The sequence below is a fragment of the Lotus japonicus genome, chromosome 1 (assembly GCF_012489685.1).
Source record: "Lotus japonicus ecotype B-129 chromosome 1, LjGifu_v1.2".
Lineage (NCBI taxonomy): Eukaryota > Viridiplantae > Streptophyta > Magnoliopsida > Fabales > Fabaceae > Lotus > Lotus japonicus.
This window is the reverse complement of record NC_080041.1, coordinates 130,578,599-130,592,720: the sequence shown is the minus strand read 5'-3', so window position 1 is coordinate 130,592,720 and position 14,122 is coordinate 130,578,599. Positions and strand designations below refer to the sequence as shown.

The 14,122-nt window shown below is 32.9% G+C and overlaps 1 protein-coding gene across 1 annotated transcript; it reads right to left on the bottom strand.

Moving 5' to 3' along the window:
- Nucleotides 1–4,061: 4,061 nt before the first annotated feature.
- Nucleotides 4,062–6,753, bottom strand: LOC130732690 (replication protein A 70 kDa DNA-binding subunit C-like). The gene is made up of 10 exons (XM_057584687.1): nt 6,586–6,753; nt 6,236–6,503; nt 6,062–6,158; nt 5,855–5,976; nt 5,655–5,739; nt 5,444–5,579; nt 5,195–5,349; nt 4,997–5,114; nt 4,673–4,864; nt 4,062–4,571 (listed from the first exon to the last, which is right to left on the bottom strand). The coding sequence occupies exons 1-10, from the start codon at nt 6,739–6,741 to the stop codon at nt 4,332–4,334; spliced, it is 1,569 nt and encodes a 522-aa protein (XP_057440670.1). The 5' UTR covers nt 6,742–6,753; the 3' UTR covers nt 4,062–4,331.
- Nucleotides 6,754–14,122: the final 7,369 nt, after the last annotated feature.

Here is a 14,122-nt window from a genome sequence, read left to right as displayed (position 1 = left end):
CGAAACCTCTAAAATTATTAGTTTATCATATTTTTTCTCTTTGTGATATTATATTAAAAAACATATACTGACGATCTATAAACTCAAACAAAATAAAAGTCATAAATCATTGATTTCACTTCAATTTTAAATATGTTCTACTATTTCATTTACATCTATTTAACACAAAAAATTGTATGAACACCCACATATAATTAATTATATATATTAAAATTCTTCCACCATAGAGCATTGTCCGTCTAATTATGTGAAAGAAAAAATAGACAATAATTCAATGGAAGTAAGACCAACTTATGAATATCTTAAATGATACCAAAAAGTAACACTACTCATTAATAAAACAACAATTTTACAATACAACCTGACCTTAAATCCCCAATGATAACCATGTTATACCAAATACATAAAAACACACAGCCACATACTAATCATTCAAATTTCATACAAATAATAAACATGGTCACAAAAATACACCCCAAAATACTAAACTTTGCAGTCACTACATTCCCTAATTGAAAACCCTTCAAAGCCATCAAATCCCTTCAGCCTTTTTGATTTATTCTCATCCTTAGAACTGGATAATCCATCAAATCTAGAGGAATCCCTTTGGGAATCAAGATACAAAATAAAATCTTCAACATCATCAAACTCTTCTTCAAATTCAGCAAATTGCAAGCTTGATCCCTACCAAAGACAATAAGAAAGAACAAACACATTATGTCAACAATATACAAACACAATTCCACTATAATATTACATTGGTGTAGATCAACTCACAAAAAAAGTCTTCCGCCAAAAGAGAGAAACACAATGAGAATCCATATTCTGACAAAAACCAAATTCCCACAATTTCCTTTCTGGGTTTGAATCCTTACAGGCAACCTCATCTTCAAATTCATTGACTTCACTTAGTAACAATGGATACTCCCTAAAAGATGCACAATCAACATACTGACCTTCCTATACAACCATTATTAAATCAATGTTATTTTCAAATATAAAAGGAACTCATTTTAATAACTGTAAGTACACATGAGTTTTCAAACAGTTTACCTTATTAGGATACCTAATAACCAAGTCATTAAACATCCGGTAACAATCATCTTCTTTACTTATCTCCCGGATAGGTCCACCAAAATCAAGCACGTTACCACACACCCTGAACTCAAAATACTAAATCAAAAAAAGCACCTCATGTATTTTCCATAAAATTAAAAAGTATCACATATAACACAGTACCAACTCATGAAGGATTTTGCCTCCTGCACATCTGGATTCATATATATCTTTGAAACAGGTACTACTATCTGCAGTAAGTTCTCTCCTAAAAAATCATCAAATATTTTTTAATTACCCACTAACACTACAATATGACAATTGATACCACCAATATTACTATACCTTCAAATCCATTAATCTTTGCATACTCAACAACTACAACAGGCTTCTGATTGCCATGCAACAACAAAAATTCCAAAACACACTGAACAGAATCCCCAAGCAAAACAAATGGAAGTTTACCTCTGCATGAAAACATAAACTCAAATGACATCAAAAATTTCTTGAAACTGAAAGCAACATAAACAAATAAAACTAAAAACTGAAGCTCATGACAAAACCAATTACCTCATATCCAGCAATTCCACTATCATCATCTCCACAGACACCCCTCTTTGATGACACACCCTAACAGGAGACACCGCGGTTAATAATCCAACCATATCTGTAGGAAAAAACATCAAAGATGAAACAGTAAACTAATATAATTAGGCAAACATATTAAGATTGAAATACCACCCCATAGGTCCATGCTTTTAAGAAAATGAAAAAAGACCAAAAAAATATAATTACCAATTAAGAAATCAGGATCACAATTCAAGGCAGTAACTTGTTCAGATGATTTCAAACATAGCCCCAACTTTGGAATAAAATCACACTCACATTGAACAACAGAGGTTTTCTTGCTAAAAAGAATCCTATAAGGATGGTTAGTAGCACGATAACAACCCTTCACAGGAAGAACATTAAAAAAGCATATCTCATATACATTCCCCTCAACAAATTTTTCAGCCCATTTGCGATACATAGCCTTACTCAATGAGACTTCAATTTTGCTACCCTGCATAAATACAAAAAATCATGTTACACACTCTAAGAATTTTTCAAAGTATATACATAAATATCACCACATTACACAAATTATACATATACATGTTGATCATAATTCTAATGTCGAAATTCTTACTTGTTGATCCATGAATACCATATGCAATGAACAAACTTCTTGTTTCATCTGGATAACTGGTAGAGTCCATCTACGCATCACTCTCACTCTGATACACCATCTAACACTTGGAGGGCAGATATCAGAAATTCTATCCATTTAGTTAAGAGTAGAGCAATTAAAAACCAATAAGTCCTCAAAATGAACCTTTTATAGCTCACAAAACTCTGACTCATTAGTGGTTTCAAAAAATAGCAAACTGTGGTCTTATAACTTCTACAAAGGTACTGATTCACTTTTACAAAACAGGAAACTTATCATATATACTTTGCCTGATCTCTTAAAGTACCTCCATACTTTTATAAACATTGCACATCCACTTCACAAAAGGCTAATTTTATTTTATGCAATAACAAAAGGGTAATTTTTGGCATAACTCAAATTTGGAAGACAGCTACAGTTTTCTTAGAAACTGAACAAAACCTTATCAATATAAAGTACAAACTAAAAAATAACCTCAATCAAATACAACATTATACAAAAACATCCACCCAGTCTCTACTTAAAAAGGATTAAAACCCTTACCTGTAGCTTTCCAATTCGAAACATTCCACAAGTCCAACGTTTCTAATACCAGAATAACCTTTCTATTGCAATCCACATTGAACCCCATCGAATTTCTTCATCATAGCAAGAAAAGACTTGAATCCACTCAACAAATTCCAAACAATAAGCAACACGATAAAATCTTACCCTTCAACACAAACAGAGTGAAAACAAAGGTTTCCCCAACAACACCCAAATACCTAAACGCGTGATTTGATTTTTTATTTTTTATCATTTATTTTTTTAAATACTAAACCATCCAATTAATTTCTAAGCAGCACAGTTTAAATAATATATATTAACTTCCACTTAAAAAATTTAAACTAACTTCAACATAAAAAGTTAAAAAAAATCAACATTATAAAACTTAAAAAATATTTCCCCACGAAATTTGAAATTTCCTCCTGAATGATTTCCTTCAAATCTTAACCACTCTAACCTTTTAAAGTTTGTTATGATATTCCTATAAATTACAAAATAATTCAACAGCATCTTCGCTGACTTTTATAAAAAAAAAAAAATAACAATATAGTTACCATATAATTTTTACACTTCTAGACTGAATAACTAATTTTTTTTATTTCACAGAAATTAGTATTTTTTAACCTAATAGTATCAACAAAATTTCACAAAAAATATCATAATTCAATTATATGATATAATACCAAAACATAAACACTACAAACATAAAAATTTAACTCTTATTCAACTAATATATATATGTATACTCATATTGTGAAAACCACTACATAATTAAGATCTAAGTTCTTAATCCTTAAATTCTTTAAATAAACAACAAATCCGATTTGACTTTAAATACAAATACTGGCATACATATCAGAATTTCCAATACAATGTTTTATAATCTCACATTTCTAATATAAAATCCAACAAATGCATCAGGATATAGAGAGTCTTTCATAACATTTACCTCTATTGGATTTAAAGAAAACCAGAAAAAAAAAACCTTCGGTTACCAAACAACTTTTACCCCTGAAAACACAAACTAATCACACTCTAATTTTAAGTGTTTAACAAATAGTTTTAATAACTCAACCAAACACAACCTGTTGTTATAAGTATTTAACATAGTAGTTAAACAATAAATATTAAACATATAAAATAATTCATTAAAGGAGCCCAACCTGATAATTGCCTAACAAAGTACCTCACTGCACAACACATATAACCATAACTCACTGATGATAAATCCATATAAAAAATAACAATATTTCTCCACAAATAATACACCACTTAATATTGAAGATAACATAACATTGTTTACAATCAACATAATAATAATCACATAGTTCAAACTGTAGAAAACACATCAATCCAACGACAACAAACTACATCAAAACACCTAAGGTGTTTCAACATTTACAACAACAGACCAACAACTCAAATACCACCACTTATTCAATTCTTAAAAGACTCCATAAATACATGATTACTTAAAGTCTAACACAATATGCCAGTGGTGTATCTTGATCACAATTCACTACTCTTTCTCCATTTTAACTTGCTTCAACTTAAGTTTGGAAAGTTCACAAACTTTGGCCACATCATCCCCAACCTTCCTCTTGAACAAATTCCCAGAGCATCCAACATAAGATGGACCTGCAGCAAGTGAAGGAGTCAAAACCTCCGGTGTCGAAATTTCAGATGACTGAACAGGACACTGGGACAAATCCTTTTCCTCAGATAGATTCACCACAGGGGCAGCATTAAAACATTCAACCTACAACCAATTAAACCCATCACATTGCAATTTTCTTAATTTCATCCATTATATAAAAATTAAACTTATTGCAGATAGAAACAAAACAACTAACAATATACCACATTAGGCACCACAGCATTAGCATCTGATTTGTAGGCCTCCATCACAGCAGCTTCATCACAAACCCTCTTAATGCGATAAGAATCATCATATTGAAAAACAGTGTTTGACTTCTTCTCAACTTTAAACAGCATTTCTCTACCAACCAATATATCTTCTATCATTGAAGGAAACTCCGCAGACTTTGGATCCTATTATCAATAGCAATAAAATATTCAATTAATGACCAGTAAAACTTCAATAGCATTCTTGTCATACACATGATAACCAACACCCTGAAAATGTAGCCACATACTACCAACACTAAACCAATGATATAATACCTTCACATATGCCAACAGCTCCTTGCATGACTTCATTAAGAGATGCTGAGCATCAAAGTCAAACAAAACAAAGCTTGCAGAACCAGTACCATCACTAACTTCAATCTTGATCTTATACCTAAAACAACCACATAAAAATATATTAAAACCTTGACTACAAACAGTAAAAGATGCAATATATCTTATTGAAAACCAAACCTTGGGATAACATCAATAACATGTTTCATACATGCACCACAATAGTATAAGCCATCATCATAAGCAACCCCTTTGTGGCACTTGCAAGCAAAGTACCACCATTGGTCATCTTGCAATAAACTAACAACCTTTCCTAGCACAATGGAAATTCCATCCTACAGAAAATGGACTATCAAAAACAACACAAATCCCTAACCCAATAACAGATTATAAAACATTCTGCAAACACCAATGACACACAATAAATACCTCAATACTTTCATTCAACTCAGCAATTGTCTTCTTCGGATTGTTGCTGACAAAATCTTCAAACACAGGGACAGCAGGCTTAGGAGTGTAGATGAGCCCAACAGGTTCATTGATTTTGAAATCAATTATAGCAATCCTTGAAGAGAAAACAATTCATTACACATACTATCATGAACCAAAGTAATATAAAAAAAAAATACAGTTTGCATACCTATCCATGAATGAGATGGCTTCAGCAATAGCAGGATTAAAGATAATCCTAGAAGCTTTCATGACATTTTGCACAACACTTTTGCCTAAAAAACAAAGTTACAACTTAACACAACATAGGAAGAAATAATTGACAAATTGAAACTACAACAAAACAGATAAAAAGTAAAATGTAATAACTCGTGTAATTGTAATTCAAACCTCGAAAGGTTTTCAACTTAGCAAGCTGAAAAACAACAATAGGTTTTTCATTTCTATTGGCAGAAAAGTATTCAGAAACAGAATCAGCATATTCCCCAAAGACAGCACAATCAACTTTTCCCCTATTTAAATCACACAAAATTGTTAGCTCATCAATTTATCTAAATTGCTACATAAAACCATCAAATTTGAACAACATTCACATACTTCTCATCACTGATCTCTAGCAACATCATCCTAGTGGAAATTCCTTCTTTTACATAGGTCCTCAGATCAGAGACTGAAGTGACCAATCCGAGAACATCTACACAAAAAGATTTACATCATTTGTTGAAACATTAGACAAACAATCACATATTCGACATAAAAAAAAATGTTTACCTACTAAATACTCTGGCTGCACACCATTCCCATTCAATTTCTCACTATCCTTAAATGAGAAACCCCACCTTGGTATGATACTACTTTCACAAGGAGTCATATTGGTCTTGCAATTAAATAAAATCCTAAAACCATGTTCAGTGGGGCGATAAGAACCAACATTTGGAATCATATGAAAGAAAGTGATCACATACACATTTCCTTCAACTACTAACTCAGCCCACTTCCTAAACAACAACTTCCTTATGGTAGCTTGAATCTTTCCACCCTGCAAAGACAAACACAAAACCCCATCAAATATTTTTCACACCCAAACAAAATAACACAGCTTTAATTCAATTTATACTCACACATTCATCCACCAATATGAGCTCCCTTGCCACAGGTTGTTTGTCTCCAACATAAGAATCAGCAATCCACATACGAACCACCCTAACTTTGATTCTCCAATTATGGTTTGGAGGACAAAGAGACAACACAGAATCAAATGAAGAAGCAGAAGACATATCAAAAACTTGGGAAGAAATTCTTCTTAATGTATTTGTACTTGTCAGCATACACAATGACAATTCAAGAAGCTTATATAGGCATCAAAACAGTCTGTACCAGTAAAAAAATCCTACGCACCAAAAGTTTTTCAAAGTACATGATATTCCAATAAAGTAAAACACACACACATAAACATAAAATCTTTAAATTTCACTGCATCAGATACGCACCAAAACTGAAGCTACAAATCAAAAGAACCTAAAAGCATTCTCAAACACCGTTCAAGCAGAAAAAGCAATTCAGCCTCTGACTCTGACATCACACCCAACATAAAAAATTGATTTACTCTTTTATACCAACAAAATTTCATTAAAACTAACATAATCTTCAAAACCAATCTATCGACAAATTCAACCCAAATAACACAAATTAAAGAAGGAACCTCAAATCAATACCCTCAATCAACCAATAAAACGATTCAAACATTTAAATCATCCATAATTCTAAACGTTAATCAATCTTCATGACCTTAGCGAGTTGGAGCCGTCGAACACAGTTGCGAGAGATAAGCAATACATGTTACAAAATAAACCATTCAAACCTAATCTGCCCAACCTACTGCAATAATATCTCCGCATATTATTTATTTCTAGTTTGACCTTTTTTAATTAATTATTTTCTATTACATTTTTTTTCAAATACATAGAAATAATTATTTTTAAATTTACTAATCATACGTCTATTTAAATAATTTAAGTAACTAAATATATATATATATATATTATATATTCAGATACACTGATTTTTAATAGATTTTATCATCCAATTTGCACTCTGACAATTTCTTGCGTAGAAAAAAGATTTTCCTTCCATAGTTCTTGAACAACTCAGTTCTGGGTCCTATAAAGTATTTTTTGAACCGACATCTATTACAAAAAGTCAAAGCACATTGATATTTCCCTTAAAAAATTCCACAAAAGGACACAACATACCCCCTTGTCATGGACCAGCATACACCGAAACAAACACTCAAAGTGAACAGTAAGCTTAAGCTTCTCCCTTTGTAGTGTTTATAGATTGGTTGGGTTTGGACTCAAATTGGGATAGGTCCGGTTTATGTTTCTGCTTCTTGCCTTTATGAATGTTCTATAGGGTTGCACAGGCTTGTAGTCTTCTTTTTTTGCTACATACAGGCTTGTAGTCTTGCATACCTCTTGTTTTAATTTCACTGTTTTTTTAATCTCTATTTGTATTGGGTTAGGATATTCTTTGTACTCTTTATTAAACTATGAATTAAAATAGTGTGCACCGTTAGTGTAAACTTTTTTTACATTGTCATCCAATTGAATTCTGCCACATCATCAAATATAGATTTGTTTTAATTAAAATTTAAAACGAAAATTATTATTTCTCCTACGTGACATGTTGTGATTGGTTGTCAGTGCAAAACTGTTTTAGACTGAACGTGTATATCCGTTAAACTCTTAATGTATTTCACTTAAAATATAAGAATAATTGTACATAAAACTGTAAAAACCCACAAGTAAGTCGATTTTTCATTCTCATGAGAAGACCCACCAAACTCATGCCTGCCAAAATTCTCACTATTACGAGCTTTTTCACTTTTGGCAAGTCATAGTAGTTTTTCGAAAAATAAGATAAAACATGGTTAATAAAAAGAAAAAAGTCTAAGGAGAAAAAATATTAGATGAAAGAACGTAAGAGGAAAATGAGATGATTTTCAAGTTATTTAAATTGAAAAAAAATAATTAAAAATAAAAGAAAAAGTGATAATAAAAAATGATAAAATAATTATTATGTTATCATTCACATGTAAATCTTAATAAATAATTCATATCATATTACAATTATAATTTATTTTAATATTATTTAGTAATAATAGTATATTATTTTTTTTGAAATATTAATAGTATATTATTATTACCTCACATCTTTACTAGTATATTTTATTGTTATTAAGAGCTATCAATAAAATAAACCAATAGTTGAAGTCTTGGTGTTAGACCGTTAGTGATACACAAGTACACATTTATCATTCACATGGTAGACGGGTAAATTGGTATTTCACTTAAAAATACATCCATTGCTTTAGTTTTTATCGCATATTAAAACCTTGATTGCTTGCCGTCATTTATTTGACGCATGCAGTCACAATTGTCACCAATATGAACCATCATATTAAGATCGAATGGTTCATATTTAAATTCTGTAAATATGATATCAATACATGTTAAAATTATAATTTGTTCGATTACATTTGTAACTGCGGATTCTTTATGTGTTTTTCGCATCCAAATAATGTGTTTCACAAATAATCACTCCCTTCCTTTTCTTTCCGGCCATTATCAACCCAACCAAACAAGTCTAAGATGAGATCCCCTGCTCTCTCAAGTGAATCGCAAGAGAAACAGAGTGAGCCCTTCTCGCGTGTGACCCCTAGCTCGTGCTCTCTTCTCTGCGACAACAACCATCACCTCTTCTTGTACTTGTGTCCTCGCTTCTATTTATTATGCAACTCTGAACGGTGCCTGGCCTTATGATTTGATAATTTCCCTGAACAAGCAGAAAAGGTTCTGGATGACATTTTGGAATTTTTTTTTAATATTTTTACCTTTTCTACAGTTTTTATGATGCATATATAAAAATCAACAATCATACTCTGAAAATGTTGTCCCAGTTGGATGGCTCAAATGGTATGAGCTAAGAGACATATAAGTTGGGTAAGGGAGGTCCAAAAATAGATTCCTGGTAGGTGTAATTTACCTTTCTGATATACCAGAAAAAAAAAATCTGAAAATGATCTATATAGACAGATAAATCTGATAAATTAAGCTTCCAATTGGATGCCGGTGCTTGAATTTGTTCGAGAGGGAAAGGATTAGGAAAACAACTCATTGAGCCCCTACAGCTGTATTTTTCTCATTTTGGGTTTTGGTAAGTTCTCATTTTGTAATTCTAAGAAAAACCGAACTTCAATCTGGTAGCAAAAAAGTTAAATTTTGAGTCCTTCACTTATTTTCTCCTGATAGTGATTATTAGAAGCTGTTTGTCTTATGAGCAGTTTGGTGCATTTAATTAAGAGTATTTTAGGAATCCATATTGGGCAATATCGTTTATTCCTCAAGGAATGGTATGAAAGAGTCATTTTGTTGGTTATATCAATTGCCAACAATTAAGCTGATTTCTCTTAAAACCAACTAGGGTTGTCAATAGCGCGCTATAGCGGTGCGTAGCAGCCCTTGGCTGCTCTATTTGTTGCATAGCGGTGCAGTCAAATGCAGCGGGTGTTTAATGTTAGAAAAATGAACAGACTTGATCGTGATGGAAATCACTTTCCTTAAAGTATTTCAAGCACTTTCTGAATTTTGTCTTAGAGTTTGGATGCAAGAATACCCAGGATAATCAGCCTTGATTCGAGTTTGCACAAGACTAATGAAAACTCGAAATGAAGGGAAGTGGTTTTCTGGAAAATCAGAGAATATAATTGTATGTTCTGAATTCTGAACATGCACTCTATTTATAGGCCAAACAGAACAATTTATAAGGTTGCGACCCTTCATGAATTGTGTTTGTTACCAACAGATATGTCTGTTACCAATAGTTGCAAAAATCCGAATTCAAAAACGAGCAAAACAAACGAACGTTACGGCAACCGCGTTGCTGTCGTCGTCGATGCGTCGTGCTAAAGTGCCTCAAGTGTCGTGCCGTCTACAAGCCGCCACTAGCGCCTCTACGCCCACGCCACGCCGGTGTTGCTGGTGTGAATGGAACATGTGACCTAAAAGCTTGGGACCACCAAACCATGCACATGTGACACTATATCCTCTTTTTGTCTCTTTGTTGAAGGGTTGACATTTAACGATATATAAATGCTTTGAAAAGTTGCTCCACTTTCTAAGTGGGACTTCATTCAAATCCATTCAATGCAACACATTTGTCATTTTGGAACACTATGTAATTATTACTCCTTGAGTAAATATTACAACAATCCCCTACTTGTTACATAAATGACAATGCCAATTCTAGAAATAGAAACACCTGAGTGTTAATACAGTTTAGTATCTTTCGATTTGAACTAAACCTTAGTAAATATTGTGCAAAGTATAATCGGAATATTAGGTAGTTTTGCTTTGAACCTATATTCCTAATGATCATACCGGCATAAAAAATACACACACTCGTTTGTGATCCTTCGCCTACATTTTCCTCGCCTAGCACTTTTTATGGCCATGTGCTTTCCTGTTTTCGTGAATTTTTATGAGAGAAACTCCAACTCTCATTTGAGACGGCACCATCTCGAAATTCATATAGGTGAAGTTCATATCGTATGTGATTTTCGCAAAACCACATATTTCGATCATGAAGTTCATTAAGAGTATATTGATACTCAACCCTCAATATCTAATAGTCAACATTGTTGCTTAATGTTGCATTGTCATCCAAATCAACGATTTGTTGTTACCCATTGAATCTTAGGTTAAGGTTTTCTTAACTTCAGATTGGGTTGCTACCGTTGTTGGAACTCTTACTCAAGGAGTTTTAATCCCATACCTCTCGAGGTATTCTTTACTAAGTCTCTGGCTAGTGGCTTAGTAAAAGGATCTGCTAGATTATAGTTTGTTCATATATAAGTCAGTGAGATAATTCCATCTTTAATCATCTTTCTCACGAGAGAATGTCTCAGACCTATGTGTCTAGATTTCCCATTATATACTTCACTGTATGCTCTGGCTAGGGTGGCTTGGCTATCACAATGTATCAACACTTTTGAAACATTTTCTTTAGCCAATGGAATTTCCAATAGGAGATCTCTTAGCCATTCAGCTTCTTGTCCTGCAGAAGCTAGAGCCACGAATTCTGATTCCATGGTGGAGAGGGTAATACACGTCTGTTTCTTGCTCTTCCAAGAAATTGCCCCTCCAGCCAATGTGAATATCCACCCAGTGGTGGATTTATGATCTCCAGCACTCGATATCCAACTAGCATCGGTATATCCTTCTAGTATTACTGGAAACCTATCATAATGAAGTCCAAGATCTTTGGTTTTTGAAAGATAACCAAATATTCTTGTAACTGTCTTCCAATGCTCACCATTTGGATTGCTAGTGTATCTACTCATCTTACCAACAGAGAATGCAATGTCGGGTCTGGTTCATTGCATTAGATACATTAGACATCCAATAGCGCTTGCATATTCCAACTGGGTCACTGCCATTCCTTTATTCTTTTCAAGTTTGATGCTAGAATCAAAGGGAGTATTTAATTCCTTAAATCGTAGGTGTTTGAATTTATCTAACATTTTCTCAATGTAATGTGTTTGACTAAGTTCATAACCCCCAACTATTTCTTTTAACTTTGATACCTAAAATGGTATCAACTTGTCCAAGATCTTTCATCTTGAAAGAGGACTTCAGAAAATCCTTTGTTTCTAGGATTCCATCCATGGTATTGCTCATGATCAACATATCATCCACATAAAGACAAAGAAATATTGCAGTATCGTTCTACACCTTTGTGTATAGACATTTGTCGCAAGAATTTGGAATGAATCCATTTGAAATTATGACCGAGTCAAATTTCTGATGCCATTGTTTTGGCGCCTGTTTTAGACCATATAGAGATTTTACTAGTTTGCACACTTTCTGTTCATTTCCAGGAAGTGTGTAACCCTCTGGTTGTTCCATGTAAATTTTCTCATCTAGATCTCCATTTAAAAATGCAGTTTTAACATCCATCTGATGTATTGCAAGATCATTTATTGAGGCTAATGCAAACAATACTCTAATTGTGGTTGTTCTTGCAACTGGCGCATATGTGTCAAAGTAATCAATACCTTCTTTTTGTCTAAATCCTTTGGCTACTAGTCTAGCCTTATAGGTATTTAATGTTCCATCAGTATTAAACTTTTTTTTAAACACCCATTTGCATCCAATAGGTCTTGAACCTTTTGGAAGATCAACTAGTTCCCAGGTTTGATTAGACAAGATTGAATCCATTTCATCTCGGATTGCATATTTCCAAAAAGAGGAATCCCTTGAAGCTATGGCTTCCTTATACGTTTTAGGATCATCCTCTAATTATAGAATAATAGGAATTTTATGCACATCATTCTTACAATTACCTTCAACAAGGTAAAAGGAAATGAGTTGAGAATCGATTTCATCTGAACCTAAGTTTTTAGTCTTTCGAATTCTCTTACTTTTTCTAGGTTCAGGTTGTATTTATACAACTTCTTGAGAATCTATATTTCGAGATTCCTCATTAGTGTGCGTTTCATAGTCTTTATTCTTTGTTATAAGATTTTCAAAGAATTCCACATCTCTGGATTCAACTATGACATTAGACTCAAGATTTAGAAGTCTATATGCCTTACTGTTTGTGACATATCCGATGAACGCACATCTAATTTCACGGGGACCCAATTTTGTTCTATTTGGATCCATATTTTTGTAATATGCTACGCACCCCCACACTCTAAAATAACCGATATTGGGTGATCTACCCTTCCATATATTCCGGTCATTTTTAGGGGTATCCGGTTCATAATATGACATGCGGATAAAAGTGCCTCGCCCCATAAATTAAATGATAATTCAGAATGCATTAGCATGCGGTTTATCATTTCTTGATAGGTTCGATTCTTTCTTTCAGCGAGACCATTTTGTTGTGGTGTACGCGGTGCAGAACATTCATGTATAATGTCATGTCCTTCACAAAAAGAATCGAATTCTGTAGAGAAATATTCTCAGCCCCTATCACTTCTTAAAACTCTGATAGTTTTATTTAATTGATTTTCTACTTCTGCTTTGTATGATTTAAAGGCACTGAAAGCATCATCTTTATGCTTCAATAGGTAAACATGAGTGTACCTAGAACAAGCGTCTATGAATGTTATGAAATATCTATTTCCCCCACGGGTTAGCATGCCATTAAATTCACATAAGTCAGAATGTACAAGATCAAGTAAATTAGATTTTCTTTCAACACTTTTGAAAGGTTTCTTGATCATTTTAGATTTAACACATATTTCGCATTTTTCAAAATCATGAATGTTACATGAGATTAATTTGGATTTAATTAGTCTATTCATAATACTAATACCAATATGTGCTAATCTAGAATGACATAAGGAAACAAAATCAATCATATAAGCAGAATTGGAAACTTTATTAATAATGTAGTCAATAGTACATAATTTGATCATTCCCTCAGCGGAATATCCTTTTCCTATAAATACCTCATTCCGGGTTAATATAAGTTTCCCAGATTCATACACAGATTTGATTCCTGGTTTTCCCAACAAGTTCCCACTAACAAGGTTCCTACTCATCTCTGGAACATGCAGCAAATTAACAAGAGTAACTTTCTTTCAGGAAG

Bases quoted from the DNA above. Each gene is read 5' to 3' on its own strand.
- LOC130732690 (XM_057584687.1), bottom strand. From the start codon at position 6,741: ATGTCTTCTGCTTCTTCATTTGATTCTGTGTTGTCTCTTTGTCCTCCA. The intron at 6,504-6,585 runs GTGAGTATAAAT...TTGTCTTTGCAG, and splicing joins TCATATTGGTGGATGAATGT to GGTGGAAAGATTCAAGCTAC. The intron at 4,572-4,672 runs GTATATTGTTAG...AATTGGTTGTAG, and splicing joins ATGCTGTGGTGCCTAATGTG to GTTGAATGTTTTAATGCTGC.